General features: G+C 32.9%; 1 protein-coding gene across 1 annotated transcript; it reads right to left on the bottom strand.

Annotated features, from left to right (window-relative positions):
* Positions 1-1,302: 1,302 nt before the first annotated feature.
* Positions 1,303-7,363, bottom strand: LOC141677339 (serine/threonine-protein kinase PBL27). Its single transcript, XM_074483220.1, has 5 exons — positions 6,928-7,363; positions 6,061-6,260; positions 5,769-5,958; positions 2,563-2,954; positions 1,303-2,436 (listed from the first exon to the last, which is right to left on the bottom strand). The coding sequence occupies exons 1-5, from the start codon at positions 7,049-7,051 to the stop codon at positions 1,855-1,857; spliced, it is 1,488 nt and encodes a 495-aa protein (XP_074339321.1). The 5' UTR covers positions 7,052-7,363; the 3' UTR covers positions 1,303-1,854.
* Positions 7,364-14,670: the final 7,307 nt, after the last annotated feature.

Here is a 14,670-nt window from a genome sequence, read left to right as displayed (position 1 = left end):
TAATAACCGGAATAAGTTATAATTTGGTTCAACGGTTATTCCCTAATTTTGGTTATTAAAATAATAAAAAAATAGTATTATATATCATTTAAACTACTAAATTGTTGAACTACTCGACATAGTCCTATTAAACTACGACCATAATTTATCCAAATTTTAAAATAAATAAATAATGTTATATATCTGCTAAACTATTGGACATAGGCTACTTATTATCCTACTAAACTACGATCACATGTTATCCTATAATTTTAATATAAATTTATAATTGTTGCTCTGATGTTTATCACCATGGTTCATGTAGTCTTTATAATTTTTTATTTTGACTTATATTTTTTGTATCGTACATAACCCGCAGCTGCTATCTTTCGGCTGCGCACTGGGTCTACAGGCTCACTTAATATCGTGCAAACCAGGTGAACAAATAGTTTCAGATAATTTTGCAAAAAGTTTTGACCAAAATTTTATAAGATAATTATTTTTTTAAGATATGAAATATGTTTATTTAAAAGTTTTAAATAATAGTTAGTTATCTTTTAATTTTAATTTTATATTAACTTGTTTTAATAGTATATTCTTTTTACCCGAGACCATTAAGCCGAATAAACTAAATCAATTTAATTACGTTTTGTTTTGTTTTTAGCTTATATCAATATTATAATTTTATTTTTATGGAGATGAATAGTTATATAATCTTACACTATGCATATGTTTTTAAATTTTCTTCTTTTTATTTTATTTTGTTCCCAAAAAAATATAACTCGTAAGTTATGATTAACAAAACACATTATCAATTTATATGAAAAAACTATTCAAACACCTATAAATTATAATGTTTATATCTAAATTTCACGTATAAACATTTCAACTTCAAGTAATAAATTTCAAATGAGCACATTGTGTAGAGCGATCTACTTAATATTAGAGGTGCATTTACGGTTTCGGTTAAATGTCGAACCGAATTAAAATCTGAGCCGTACTTTGCGCCTGAACAAATTTTGGTTGCGGATTGCAACAATTTAATTGATACGCACATATTACGTGCAACAATATAATTGATTATGCATAAATATTACAGGCCTGTGGATTTGAAATCCTGTCAGCATTTTGTACCTTAGGACTTGTGTTACAAGATCAATTATTTCATAAGGGATATTAAGGTTGGTAATATAATGTATATAATCACACATGCCTTGCATTAGATAAAAAAGGTAGAAGCCCAGAAAATATCCATATTTAACATCTACAAACAGATAAATTGAACAGATAAAATTGGGTACACATTATAAAGATTGCGACAAGGATGAGCAAAACCTCTTTGTATAAGCCGAAAAGATGACCAGCTCAGAAATCCATACACAAAGGAGACGATGTCAACTCAATATGTAACAATGCAACAACTGACACCCAAACCAAGCCATGCAAAACCAGTAAACCACTGAAGCATGGCGTGGCGAGAAAACAAAAAACAAAACATTTTTCCAACTTCTCGTCGCATAACATTAACTCTACCAAGACCTAATTACATATAGATTAACATGGTGCATTTAACATTCTGCAATGAAGTAACTACTAAAATGACCATAAATTACAAGATGACCATAACCTTTCTCCAGTGCCACCTTTAGCTGTGTTCTTAGGCCTTTACCATGATATACCAAAAGCTTCAACCTATGGACTCTACAAGAATGATATAGGACAACAGCTCAAGGTAGATACATAATCATATAGGATAACAGCTTAAGGTAGATACATAATCTAATCCTTGGGTAAATTCTGATAAACGACATTCTTCCTTCTCCATGATGACCCTCAAAATGTATCACAGTTCAACATAACCGGGCTCTAACAGAACTACTCATTTGTGGCATCAAAACTGTCCACAGCGCCACCCCTCTTTTTCTCTCTCAGATTCTCACCCCAAACTTTTGCCTCTGCTACCGCACGTTCTCTATCTAAATCTCGATTCCTTGTCTCTTTGGCTCTTCCTGCACTGATAGGGCTATCTCTTTGAGAGTCTGTTCGCTCTAACTCATCTAAAGCCCATCTCCTCCCAGACCCACCACTGGTCTCACCGTTTCGTGAGTCTGTAACAGAGTCTCTCTTTCTAAAATCAGGAGAATTCCTATGTGCAGAAGGGGAACCATAATGACCGGGACTATCTACCCCATCTGCCATGCTCCGGCGATCCCTGCTCCTTGGAGTACCAACTCTGCTGCTTTGAGATACAGGTGCATTTGGATCATAAGCTTGGGAGGCTAAATAGGTTAAAGCAGTTACAACATCTCCAATAAGAGGTCTTGTGGCAGCTTGCTCTTGCAAACACATCGCAGCAACGGCAAGAGCTTGATAGAGTCCACGCATTGGATACCGACCTTGCAACAATGGATCAGCCATTTTTGGAAACTTCCTGCGATCCTTAAAAAGTGGCCTTGCCTATAAAAAATGCATGTCCATACAATGAAGGAAACGGTAGATGTCATGTATCATCACGATAGATGTATTGCATTGTAGAACTCGTTCGAACCTATAAATAAAGGATGTAAATAGAAAATTACTTACCCATGCTACAAGATTATGTTCTCCGTGAGTCCTGGTATTGTCAATAGCTTTGCGTCCCGTGATAAGTTCTAAGAAGACTACTCCAAAACTATATACATCAGATTTCAGTGTCAGTTGACCTGTCATAGCATATTCAGGAGCACAGTAACCATAGGTCCCCATAACCCTTGTGGAGACATGAGTTTTATCACCAACTGGGCCCAGTTTTGCCAGTCCGAAATCAGACAGCTTCGGATGATAGGCTTCGTCAAGAAGAATGTTAGACGATTTCAAATCTCTGTAGATGACAGGAGGATTTGCTTTGTCATGCAAGTACTCCAAACCCTTAGCTGCACCAGCTGCAATCTTCATCCTTGTATTCCAGTCCAGAGGCTCTTTGTTTGGAGGAAAATCTGAAAACAAGAACCCCAAATGGCATAATCAGGCAGGCAGCAATTGATATTAAATTGTTTCAACTGTATATGTAAGGGAAGATGGAAGGCCGAAGGCAATATTAATTCCAACTAGAAGATATTTCCAATCTTCTATGGAAGATCTCGGTTTGTCTTATAGAATTGGAATGACAAGCAACTACAACATTTCCATTAGACATGCAACAATAGGTTTACTTTTCCACTTCAAGGAGATTCAAATCCACCTAGCCACGGTCAGTTATCCTAAATCTTACGCACTTCAAGAAGAGCTTACTTGTACTTCTAAACAATCCTAAATAACTTAGTGAATCGAAATTCCCCGATAAACGGTATTTAACTAGTAGCTCCCGGAGTAGCATTGTAGCAACTAAATATATGTAACCATTTACATTAAAAATCCATATTCCAAAAAAGATTGTATAATGAACAATGTAGCGAGGAGGTAGCCATTAATGCCCATGAAGTAAATGCTCCAGCCAGTAATATTAACAAAGGGAATGATTTTATTTTGCTCAACCAAATGTAACACCATATAACAGTTAAAAACAATATACTTATTACATTAGTACGTCTGCATCATTGGGCATAACAATACAGTTGCAAGAAATGATAATATCATCTTAATACACCTCCGAATGAGGCATAAACTTGTGCTAACACATTCAATTAACCCCTGGCCCCATGCCTTCAGAAACATAACAATGTGCAGTGTGAAAACATTACTTACATCAGCGGTCTTACACTCCTACCAGATGATGTTTTATGTGAAGTTTTGATGTACATTTCAACAATAATAGGGAATTTAAAATTAAATTTAGGAAATTTGCCATTAGCATAATTATTTAGTAAAAAAAAACATGAAATTACTTTTAGAATGTATTCTACTCCAAATAAACTTAATAAATTTATTCTATAGACATTAAACACCCATAAATGTCGAAATGGTGCTACTCCTCTTGCCATCAAATACATTTTTATCTTCTGTGGTTCTTGACTTTCCACCATCACTTTCTTAGTCTGTGCCTTAAGGATTTTCTGCTAATTTAAATATTTTTTTTAATACTGTGCACTAAGGTTTTGCAGTTATATTCTTATATTACAATTCCTCAAACAAGTCTGCACCACATAATCAAAGTTTTTCTCGGGGGGGGGGGGGGGTGGCTTTCTTAAGTTTTTGCTAAAAGACATATTCATGCTTGATGCTTCTGATCTCTCATCAAGTCTCAAACATACTTTGAGTTTGAGACAAACATAGACTAACGCTTTATGATTCATATATTTCTAATAAACTAGAAACCATCACAAAAAGAAAAAGATTTATAATATATTGGGTTGTCTCACATCGGTTGAGGGAGAGAATAGGTAATACTATATAAGTGTGACAGAAGTCCTAGACTTATGAGCTAGCTTTTGGGGTAGAGAGACCAGTAGCACCTGAAAAGTGGTATCCGATCCCTGTGTCTAAAACACAAATGCAAAAGTTCTTGAAGCCCAATGCAGAAGTTGATAGACGCCAATTTTTTAGGCCTGTTATGGCTCCTCCTATAAGAGAGCTAAACTGACCTGTATCAGCCTGAAGTCACAGGCGGATCTGCAATCTAACCCACTCAAATTCAAATTTAGTACTAAAATTTAGATCTGACCTATTCATATGTTTTATCCTGCCTCAGATAATAATAAAACTTGTTGAGCATTTGATCAAGGTTCGGATTTTGCCAAAGATTGTAAAAATTTTCACTCATGGTCAGATTTTATGTTATGTTTAATGAGATAGCTTTGATTAAAAAACTCACAGAGTTCATCCAATATTTCATAAAATAATATGTATCTTCTCTAAATTTTAAAATTAAACCATACTTCATATCTTACTTTCTCCAACTAAGCCCCTACTGAGAATATTAGCTAGTTGATGTGATATTAGCGATACACCATCCCTTCCCTCTTTCAAGGTTTTACCCTAAGGTGGGGTACCACCATAGTGCAGTCGCATCAAATATTTGAACTGTGCTTATTAAACCCACTTATACTGTTGCTCTGTATAATTTATTCTTAAAGTTACATAACCAGTAACCAGGTAGTTATTATACAAATGGTATATTCTTTTTAGGGACGACCACAACTGATTATAGACAATTTGCACATAAGAACTGAATAATCAATCATCTACCTTCTATCCTATCTAATCAATCAATTAAAAACAATTATTTTTCCTATGTACATAGTAGTTGGGCCTGATCTTACATTTATGTTAAAATAAGTCTCAGCACTTGCTGTATGGAGATGAGGAACAGGAGAAATACTAGTTATATATTTACAAAACTACAGCTTATGGCTGTTACCTAGTACCTACTTAACCAAACGTACCAAAATTACCAGTGAAAATGAAATTACCAATAAGGTTGACTGCATGTCAGAACAATTTTTAAATTGTTCATGGAACTGTAAAGGTAGTAAGGCAGAATATTAACAATATATAACTAACATAAAACTGCCTTTCGATACAAGATATAAATGCACGACAAGGTTATCCACAAGAAGAGAATATACATAGACATGTCAAAATGCAGCTGTTCTTAGGTTTAAAATATATCTCTTTTGGCACTGATATTCTCATCGTCATGTGCTACGTGTTCTTTAATACAAAAGCATTACTGGTTAGTAGAAAAAAATACCGGAAAATACTCTGTCAACTAAAATGTATTCTGGAAGACCGAAGATTCATATAACTGGAACTTTTTATATATGGAAATGATCTTAACAGGAAAAACTAATAGAAAGGTCATGCAGCCTTACCATGTAAATGATCCTCTAGTGAGCCCAATGGCATAAATTCATAAACAAGGAGGCGTTGATCCCCATCAGCACAATAACCTATCAAGTTAACAAGATTTGGATGATGCAAGAGGCTAAGCATGAGAACCTCTACTAGAAATTCTCTGTTCCCTTGAAGGCCATTCCGATCAAGCTGTTTTACAGCAACAACCTGTACATGTAATAATTCAAACGCTCATAGCAAACAGCATATAATTCTTGACCAAAACAAATTCAAAGCTTGCATACAGAAGAGATAAGGAAGCATAATTACCTGTCCTGTGCTTTCAAGCCGTCCTTTATAAACACGTCCAAACCCACCTTCACCAAGCAAACATTCTGGCCTGAAATTCTTAGTCGCAGCTGCAAGCTCACGAAATGTAAATGTCTGTGCAGCAATATGAGGTGTTGGTCCATCTTTTGGAAGGGTCGGTTCCTTCTTCGGATCAAATCCACCCCGAGATTTAGATTTATCTAGAAAACGAGATACAGATCAATCATCAGAAGCAGGAAAGTACAAAAGCTTAAGCGACACTGAATTACTAATGTTGGCCCGTATTCAACCAGTAAGAACCTTTCCAAGACATAATTCATAAAAGCTCAGTGAAAAGATTGAGGAAAGGATTCAAATTTTACAATCCTTACTATACCTTTTCCCTAGATTAAAATTACAGGTGGAGTTATATAAAAAGCAGAATTCACCATAATCAAAACCAAAATCAGCATTGTCCGTAATGTGGACTTGAGCAATTAGTAACAGCAAGTTATAAATTCTCTGTACATAAAACTTTATCAAACGAAATCACCAATTGTGCATTCAAAACATCTACGAAAGATCAATAATTGTAGAATTCAATCACAAATAACGCAAATCCAATTAATAAAGCAGATCCCCAATACTAAATTGCTTGTAATTTAACCATTCCAACTAACCAGATCATACTAAATACATCAAATTCAAATATCAATCAGTGATCAAACCCCGAAACCAAGCCCTAAAACTCGAAAACAAAAAGACACCAACCAAAATTCAACAAACACAAATCAAACAACCAATCAAAAACACTCAAAAATAACACCACCCAACACAAAAACATTCCAAAGATCACATTTTTACAAACAAAAAAAGAACTTGAATTACCTAAACTAATATGATGAGCCTGAGTAGTTGAACCCTCCTTCAAAGACTCCTTTTTCACCACTTCTTTAACTCCATTCTTGCCTTCCTCTTTTGATGATCCAAAACATGGAAAACACCCACCCATATCAAAATCCAAAACCAACCCAAAAATCTATACACACAACTCAAACCAAAAAAACATATACACATATACCAACTATATATCACTTGTCATCACAAAACCTCAAATACCCATCAAGTAAAAATTAAAACTTTTTGTATTTAGAGCTGTAATTAGCAAAATTGAAGTCATAGGCCAGTTCAAAATGATCTTAATTAGCTCAAGAACAAAGATCAACACCAACTTGTTTCACAAAAAGTAGATCAACAAATTCAAGAAAACTGATGGTAGAAGAAAGAACAAGGTAAAGAAGACACAAGGCCAGAAAAATATATATTATTTTATTACACAAAAAAATAATTTATACTACTGTACTTTCTTTTATACAGCTATTATTTATTTAAATTAAATAATATAAAATGTTTTGTAAGAAGGGTAAAAGGTAAAAAGAAAGGTTATATCTTTATTTTATGTTTGAATGGAATGAGAGGCTAAAATGGAATTAGGTGAATTTTAGTCTACACAATGGAGGAATTTACGAAATTGCCACTCTGGTGTTGAATTTTTTGACTTGGCCTGAATTTCTGCAGAAATTACAGCTGGGGAGTCAAGAAAAAGATATGTGGGGAAGATTTTATGTGAAAAAATTGGGGAATTATGACGTCATTGACGGCCGGAAAAGGGACCCACAGGAGTTGTGATTGACTGTATGGGACATTCCTAACACATGTTTTTTTTTTTGCCACATCCTAACACATGTTTTAAGTACACATGGAAATGAAATTGGTCTGAATAAAATATTTAACCGAAGGCGAGGAAAGGGGGTAATTATTGTGTGTGGTCGGGTAAATTTTGGTTGGTGTCTGCGTTTTGTTTTTGATCGTCGGATGAGGCGACATGCTCGCATTAGTTTATAAAAATAGAATAAAATTATTAATCACTTAATTTTGTCCTTTAATTAAGAATTTAATTACATTATAAATAGTTGTCAAATGGGGTGTATTCAACTGGAATTTTAAAAGATTTTTTTTTAATTTTTGAAAATCTTAATATATTCAATTTGCATTTTAAAAAATCATTTAAAATCTGATGATACTCAATAGGGATTAATTTTTCTATTTTTAAAATCTTAGGATCTTCAATTAAGATTTTAAAAAGTTCATTAAAATCTGGTATTATTCAATTCAATTTTTTAAAAATTCATTAAAATCCGGTGATATTCAAAAATCCATGATTTTTTTTGTATTTTATAAAATTGTAGATTTTGATGAATTTACTACTTTATTTTATATTTTCAGAAATCTTAGCAAAATCCAAGAGATTTTGATGAATTTGTAAAAATCACGACTTAAATCAGCAAAACTCTACGAGATTTATTCAAACAACTCCGCTAAAATCCGCGTACAATAAATATCAGCCAAAATTAGCAACAATCATTCAAAATTAATGAATTGTTATAAACTTTCTAAAATCTAAATTGAATACGCACCTTTAGTTGTTAATATATTACTAGCCTAAAATTCGTGCGATGAATGATTGTTTTAAATAAATGTTATTTTATTAGATATATTTTTTAAAAGAATAAGTATAGGCGAATATATTTCGACATGTTGAATATCTCTATCACGAGTCTGTATGTTATTTCGACATGTTAACATGATAGATCGTGTTGAAAAAAGAGGTTTTTTAGTTAAAATAAATAGAATCAAAATATAATAAATTAGGGGAATTAAGTAAAAATAACATGAATAATTAAGTAAGGGTAATTAAGTAATTTCAGCAAGTACCGACCGACCGACCAACTACCAAACTTTTAATATTTCGTCTATTATAATATAATACTAGCCTAAAACTCGTGCGACGCACAATTTTTTTTTCTAATATTATATAATTTTTTAAATTTAATTTGAAGAAAAATTATAAATAATATTTATTTGAAAGTATAATAATATAATTTGATAATAATTATAAATACATACATAGGAGTATAAGGTAGTGATATTTTAGTTTTAAAAAATTATTTATTTGAATAGTGCATATTGATTATTTTAGTCCGACTCTATTATACTAACTAAGTAATCATCTATATTTTTGTATTATTAAAATAATATGAATATTATAGAAATTAAAGAAAATCCGTAATTATATAAACTCAAATCTTGTATATACAAATCAACTATCAAATTTTAATATTTCGACTAGGTTAGATCCTAGTTATCCTACTTTTTAAGCCTATATTATACCTGCCATCAAAGTAGTTAGACTCTTTAATTTTATTTTAACTTGAATCAATAATATAAGAATTATCTTTAATTTGAATTTATTTATGATTTTAGAGAAGTTCAATAATATACATTATTATTTTTTAACCCCATGTCGTTCTATCTAACAGATCTGACTAATACCATTAGTTTGTTTTAAATTTCATTTTAGCTCTAGGTAAATATTACAATATTTCAAAACGAATAAATTATATATTTTATTTTGTTACCCATCAGCGAATTACCATTCAAATTTTAATTTTTTTATCTCGGTTCAATAATATATATTTTTTAGTCAGATTGGTAGTATTTATTATTTTATTTTAGTATGAGTTATCAAATCTTTATTTTAGCTTGATGCCCATTATATGAACTAAATCCAACTAAATATACTTAGTTTTTTGTTTAATTTTATTTTAGACCGGGATGAATATTATTTTGTTTTAGACCTGATGAATAATATATATTATTTTGTTTTAACCTGGTGACATCGACCAAACAAATTTTCTTTCAAATTTTTATTTTATTTTAGCCCGGTCCAATAATATAATGTTTTAGCGGAATCAGTAGTGTTAGGCCCGAAATAGGGGTTAATAAGTTAGAAGGTGGGGTTGAATAGCTTATAACCTTTTAAAATTTAGAGCTTGGCGTATTTGAAATTTTCTTTACCGTTTAAAAAATCGTTACTTGAAAACAAGTAAATTGAGTGCGGAAAGTAAAGCGGTAAAGAAATAGAGTACGACACAAGGATTTTATCCTGGTTCGTGGTGGCTATGGCTAACTCAGCAAAATTGGAGTCCACTCACCCCTAGTCCATTCCCCGAACTCCTCCCCGGATTCGAGATTTTCTCTACTACAAAGTTACTCCTTTATAGTAGGCGGAGAAGTCTTTACAACACTATGTATTTATCTTGGAACTTAACTACCCGCTAATCCCTCAAAATACAATAGCAAAACCTACTAGATTAATCTTGGAACGTAACTCCCCGTTACTTTCTCGTAATCTAAGTAGAACCCTTGAAAGTTTATCTCGGAACGTAACTCCCCGTTACTTCCTCACAACTATGCAATACCCTTTGTGTAGACTTCGTATCTACACCATTTGCTGGTCTTGGATCTTAGATCGGGTCTTGGATCTTTCCTCCTCTTCACGGTGCGTAGACACCCAACTTCTCGTCGGCGTGTTTAAGACTTGGGTCTTAGAGCGAGAATCACCTCACTCCACTTCACCTCACATCAAAGAATATAATACAAGTACTTACGAATTATATAATCCTTTTTGTAAGAAAGAAGGTTGGATTAGTATATAACGATACTAAATCCGAGAGATAATTCAATATCTTAAATAAAATGCAAAGTATAAAACGCAATGAGAGCACTTAAATACTAGCACTAAATAAGATATTAAATATTAGGCCGAATATAATTCAAGGCCAAATATTAACCACTTGAATAAAAGTTCAAGTATATCTCGTTTGTTATAAAAGCCTCGGGAGAAATATAACAATTAATCAATAATGGATTTTTAAACAAATAGAGAGTAACCACTTAATATTTAACGAGGAGACTTCGTTTACGTCGCATATTGACTTATACGAATATTTCTCGACTCAGAAAATAAAGTTGGTTTAACTTTAAGAATTAAACAAGTAAGGCTCATTTTTAACTAATATATGTTTTATACGAGAGGCCTTGAACTTGTAACTCAAAGTTGATTATAACTTCTTAATACAACAAGGAAGCTTTTGTTTATATCTCTAAATAATAATATGAGATTTATACAAGTAGCTAACAACTTGGATTTTGAAGTTGATTTAACTTTTAGAATGCAACAAGGAAGCCTTTGTTTAGATCTCTTATAATTATAACGAGATTTATACAAATAGCTTACAACTCGGATTCAAAGTTAAATAATAAACTTACTAAATATTCGACGAGAGATTTTCGTTTATGCCTCTTTATAATTATAGCGAGACTTATACAAAAATTCTTTATCTCGAAATTTTAGTTTAGTTTATGTCACTTGATATTTCAAACGAAGAAGTCTATTGTTTATGTGGTTACCTTCGACTTATACAAATCGACTTCGACTCGGAAATAAAGTGAGTTAACTCGTAAATATTCAACAAGGAGACTTTTGTTTATATCTCTATATGAGACTTATAAAAATGGTCTACAACTCGGAATATGAGTTAAGAATGGATACTGTTAGATATATTTGAGATGTCATGTCTAATATGTTTTATGTTTAGTTTTCAGATCTTAACAAACTGGAAATATCAGTACTTACTGGAATCAGTACTTACTGGAAGTCAGAACTTAAGGATATCAGAACTTAGGTTATCAGGAGATAAATATCAGAAGATAGATATCAGAACTTAAGTACGAGAGGACTTACAGTTAAGGAAGGAAGTTGATTTATAGGAACGAAGATCGAGACTAATACAAAAGAAGATATGCATGGAAATAGTTAAAAGATAAGAAGACTTGTATAAGATATCTGATTGATATATTTTAGGAGACATAATTATATTCTATATCAATTAGAAGTTATCTTGTAACTGTGTACTATATAAACACATACATAGTTTTACACTATATGTGTTATCATTATCGTGAAGATCATACATTGTAACCTAGCAGCTCTCATGATATTTGTTCATCACTGAGAGAGAACAGTTCCATTTTAACAGAGTTTATTATATTGAATATATCTATTTACTGTTACTTGTGTTCGTATTCGATTTGATTGTATTAAACACTATATTCAACCCCCTTCTACAGTGTTGTGTGACCTAACAATTGGTATCAGAGCTTATCTGTTAACATACATACAGTAAAGATCCAAAACAATCATGTCTGAAGAAGCGGAAAATCCAACCAAGCCCACCAAAATTGAAGAAAGTCAAAAGACTCAAATCCACAGTCGATATGAGACTATTAGGGTTCCCATACTGAGACCTTTTGAGTATCCCATATGGAAAGTGAAGATGGCTATGTTTCTGGAAGCTACAGATCCAGAATACCTTGACATAATTAATGAAGGACCACATAAGCCAAACAAGCTCTCTGTTGTAGTTGCTGATCAACCAACAAAGACCATATCAAAGGAGAAAGGTGAGTACACAACTGAAGACATCTCATCTATTGCCAAGGATGCAAGGGTAAGGCATTTGCTGCATAATGCCATTGATAATGTCATGTCAAACAGGGTAATTAATTGCAAAACTGAAAAGGAGATATGGGATGCTTTGGAGACAAGATGCTTTTTATGTTAGAGATGAAGTGCTAAAATTGAATAAATCTCTAAAAACTGAGTTAGAAAAAGAAAAAGAGATTATCAGGACTTGGACTAACTCTGGCAGAACAACTCAAAATTTATTAAGTAGTGGAAACTGGAAAGAGGGCTTAGGTTATGGAGATGATAAAAGTGAAAAAGGAACTGAACAAATTGAGCCAATTGTTGTTAAACAAACTGCCAAGCCAAGGGTAAATCCTGTTAAGTTTGTAGCTAAAACTGTAAAGTCTGATTCTGAAAAGATGAAAGAGTCTGTGACAGAAGTAAAGGAGAAGTTAACTTCTGACAAATTAGAACATGATAAACCAGTTGAAGTCAACATAGGCTTAATGACAAAGAAGCAGCTTAAGCATAAGCTAAAAGAAATAAGGAATGTCAACAAGGTAAATGCAGCTTGGAAAAATAGGAATGGAAAAGAAGGTGTGAATAAAAGCAATTATTATATGCCTGTTCCTAATGATCCTAGAAAGAAATATTATAACTATGGAAACTCTAACCATCTTGCTTCTTTTTGCTGGAAGAATAAGAATATAAACTCTTTACCTCCTAAGTTAGGACTTAAGAGTCAGTCTGTTAGGTTTAAGCCAAAAAATCCTTGTTCTCATTGTGGTAGTTTATGGCATTCCATTTATACTTGTAAGGAATATCATAGTTTGTACTATGATTATTATCAAATAAAACCTTCTTTGAAGAAAGTTGCTTTAACTCCTTCTAGTGTAAAGTCTGATGCAAAGTCTGATATAAGTTCTGATAAACAGCATGTTAGCATAAAATCTGATATTAAATCCGCTGCAAATGCTAACAAACTTAAAAAGGCCAAAGGATCCAAGCAAGTCTGGGTCCTTAAAACTAACCATTAGCGGTCTTTGTGATTGCAGGGCAACAGGAAAAACATCCTAGTACTGGATAGTGGATGTTCAAGACATATGACTGGAAATAAAGCCCTGCTCCCAGACTTTATGGAGAAAGCTGGCCCAGGAGTTTCTTATGGAGATGGCAACATGGGAAAAACTCTGGGATATGGCAATATTAATCTTGGGAATGTTATCATTGAAACAATAGCTCTTGTCTCAGGACTTAAACACAATCTGCTGAGTGTGAGTCAAATCTGTGACAGAGGTTATCATGTGGATTTCTTTGAAGAACACTGTGAAGTTGTAAACAATTTTACAGGCAAAGTGGTTCTGAAAGGTTACAGGCATGGTAACATTTATGAAGCCAGACTTTCAACAAGTATTGGTGATTCTGCAATCTGTCTGTTAAGTAGAGCATCAATTGAAGAAAGCTGAAATTGGCACAAAAGACTCTCTCATTTAAATTTCAACAACATAAATGAGCTTGTAAAGAAAGATCTTGTGAGAGGACTGCCAAAATCATTATTTGCTCCTGATGGCCTTTGTGATTCATGTCAAAAGGCAAAATAAAGAAAATCTTCTTTCAAGAGCAAAACCGAGTCATCAATTCTTGAGCCTTATCACCTACTGCATGTTGATCTATTTGGTCCAGTTAATGTCATGTCCATTGCAAAGAAGAAATATGCTATGGTTATAGTGGATGGGTTCACAAGGTACACTTGGGTGTACTTCTTGCACAAGAAGAAAGAAACTGCATTTACTCTAACTGATCATGTCAGACAACTGGATAAGTTGGTCAAAGATTCTGTTAAAATTATAAGAAGTGATAATGACACTGAGTTCAAGAATTCAATCATGGAAGAGTTCCGTAAAGAGCATGAAATCAAACGGGAATTTTCTGCACCTAGAACTCCATAGCAAAATGGAGTTGTAGAAAGAAAGAACAGGACTCTCATTGAAGCTGCACGAACTATGCTTGATGAAGCAAAGCTGCCAACCTATTTTTAGGCTGAAGCTGTGCAGACTGCTTATTTTACACAGAATACAACACTCATAAACAAGCATGGAAAAACACCATATAAGATGGTAAAGAAAAAGAAGCCAAATCTGAAATACTTTCATGTATTTGGATGTAAGTGTTTTGTTCTTAAGACTCATCCTGAACAGCTCTCAAAATTTGATCTAAAAGCTGATGAAGGGATTTTTGTTGGATATCCACTTTCCACAAAA

Source organism: Apium graveolens, chromosome 8, assembly GCF_009905375.1.
Source record: "Apium graveolens cultivar Ventura chromosome 8, ASM990537v1, whole genome shotgun sequence".
Classification (NCBI taxonomy): domain Eukaryota; kingdom Viridiplantae; phylum Streptophyta; class Magnoliopsida; order Apiales; family Apiaceae; genus Apium; species Apium graveolens.
Note: the sequence above shows the minus strand (reverse complement) of the source record. Positions and strands in the feature narration are given on the sequence as shown.

Bases quoted from the DNA above. Each gene is read 5' to 3' on its own strand.
- LOC141677339 (XM_074483220.1), bottom strand. From the start codon at position 7,051: ATGGGTGGGTGTTTTCCATGTTTTGGATCATCAAAAGAGGAAGGCAAG. The intron at 5,959-6,060 runs GTAATTATGCTT...TTACATGTACAG, and splicing joins GGCTTGAAAGCACAGGACAG to GTTGTTGCTGTAAAACAGCT. The intron at 2,955-5,768 runs GTAAGGCTGCAT...TCTTGTTTTCAG, and splicing joins ACTAGAGGATCATTTACATG to ATTTTCCTCCAAACAAAGAG.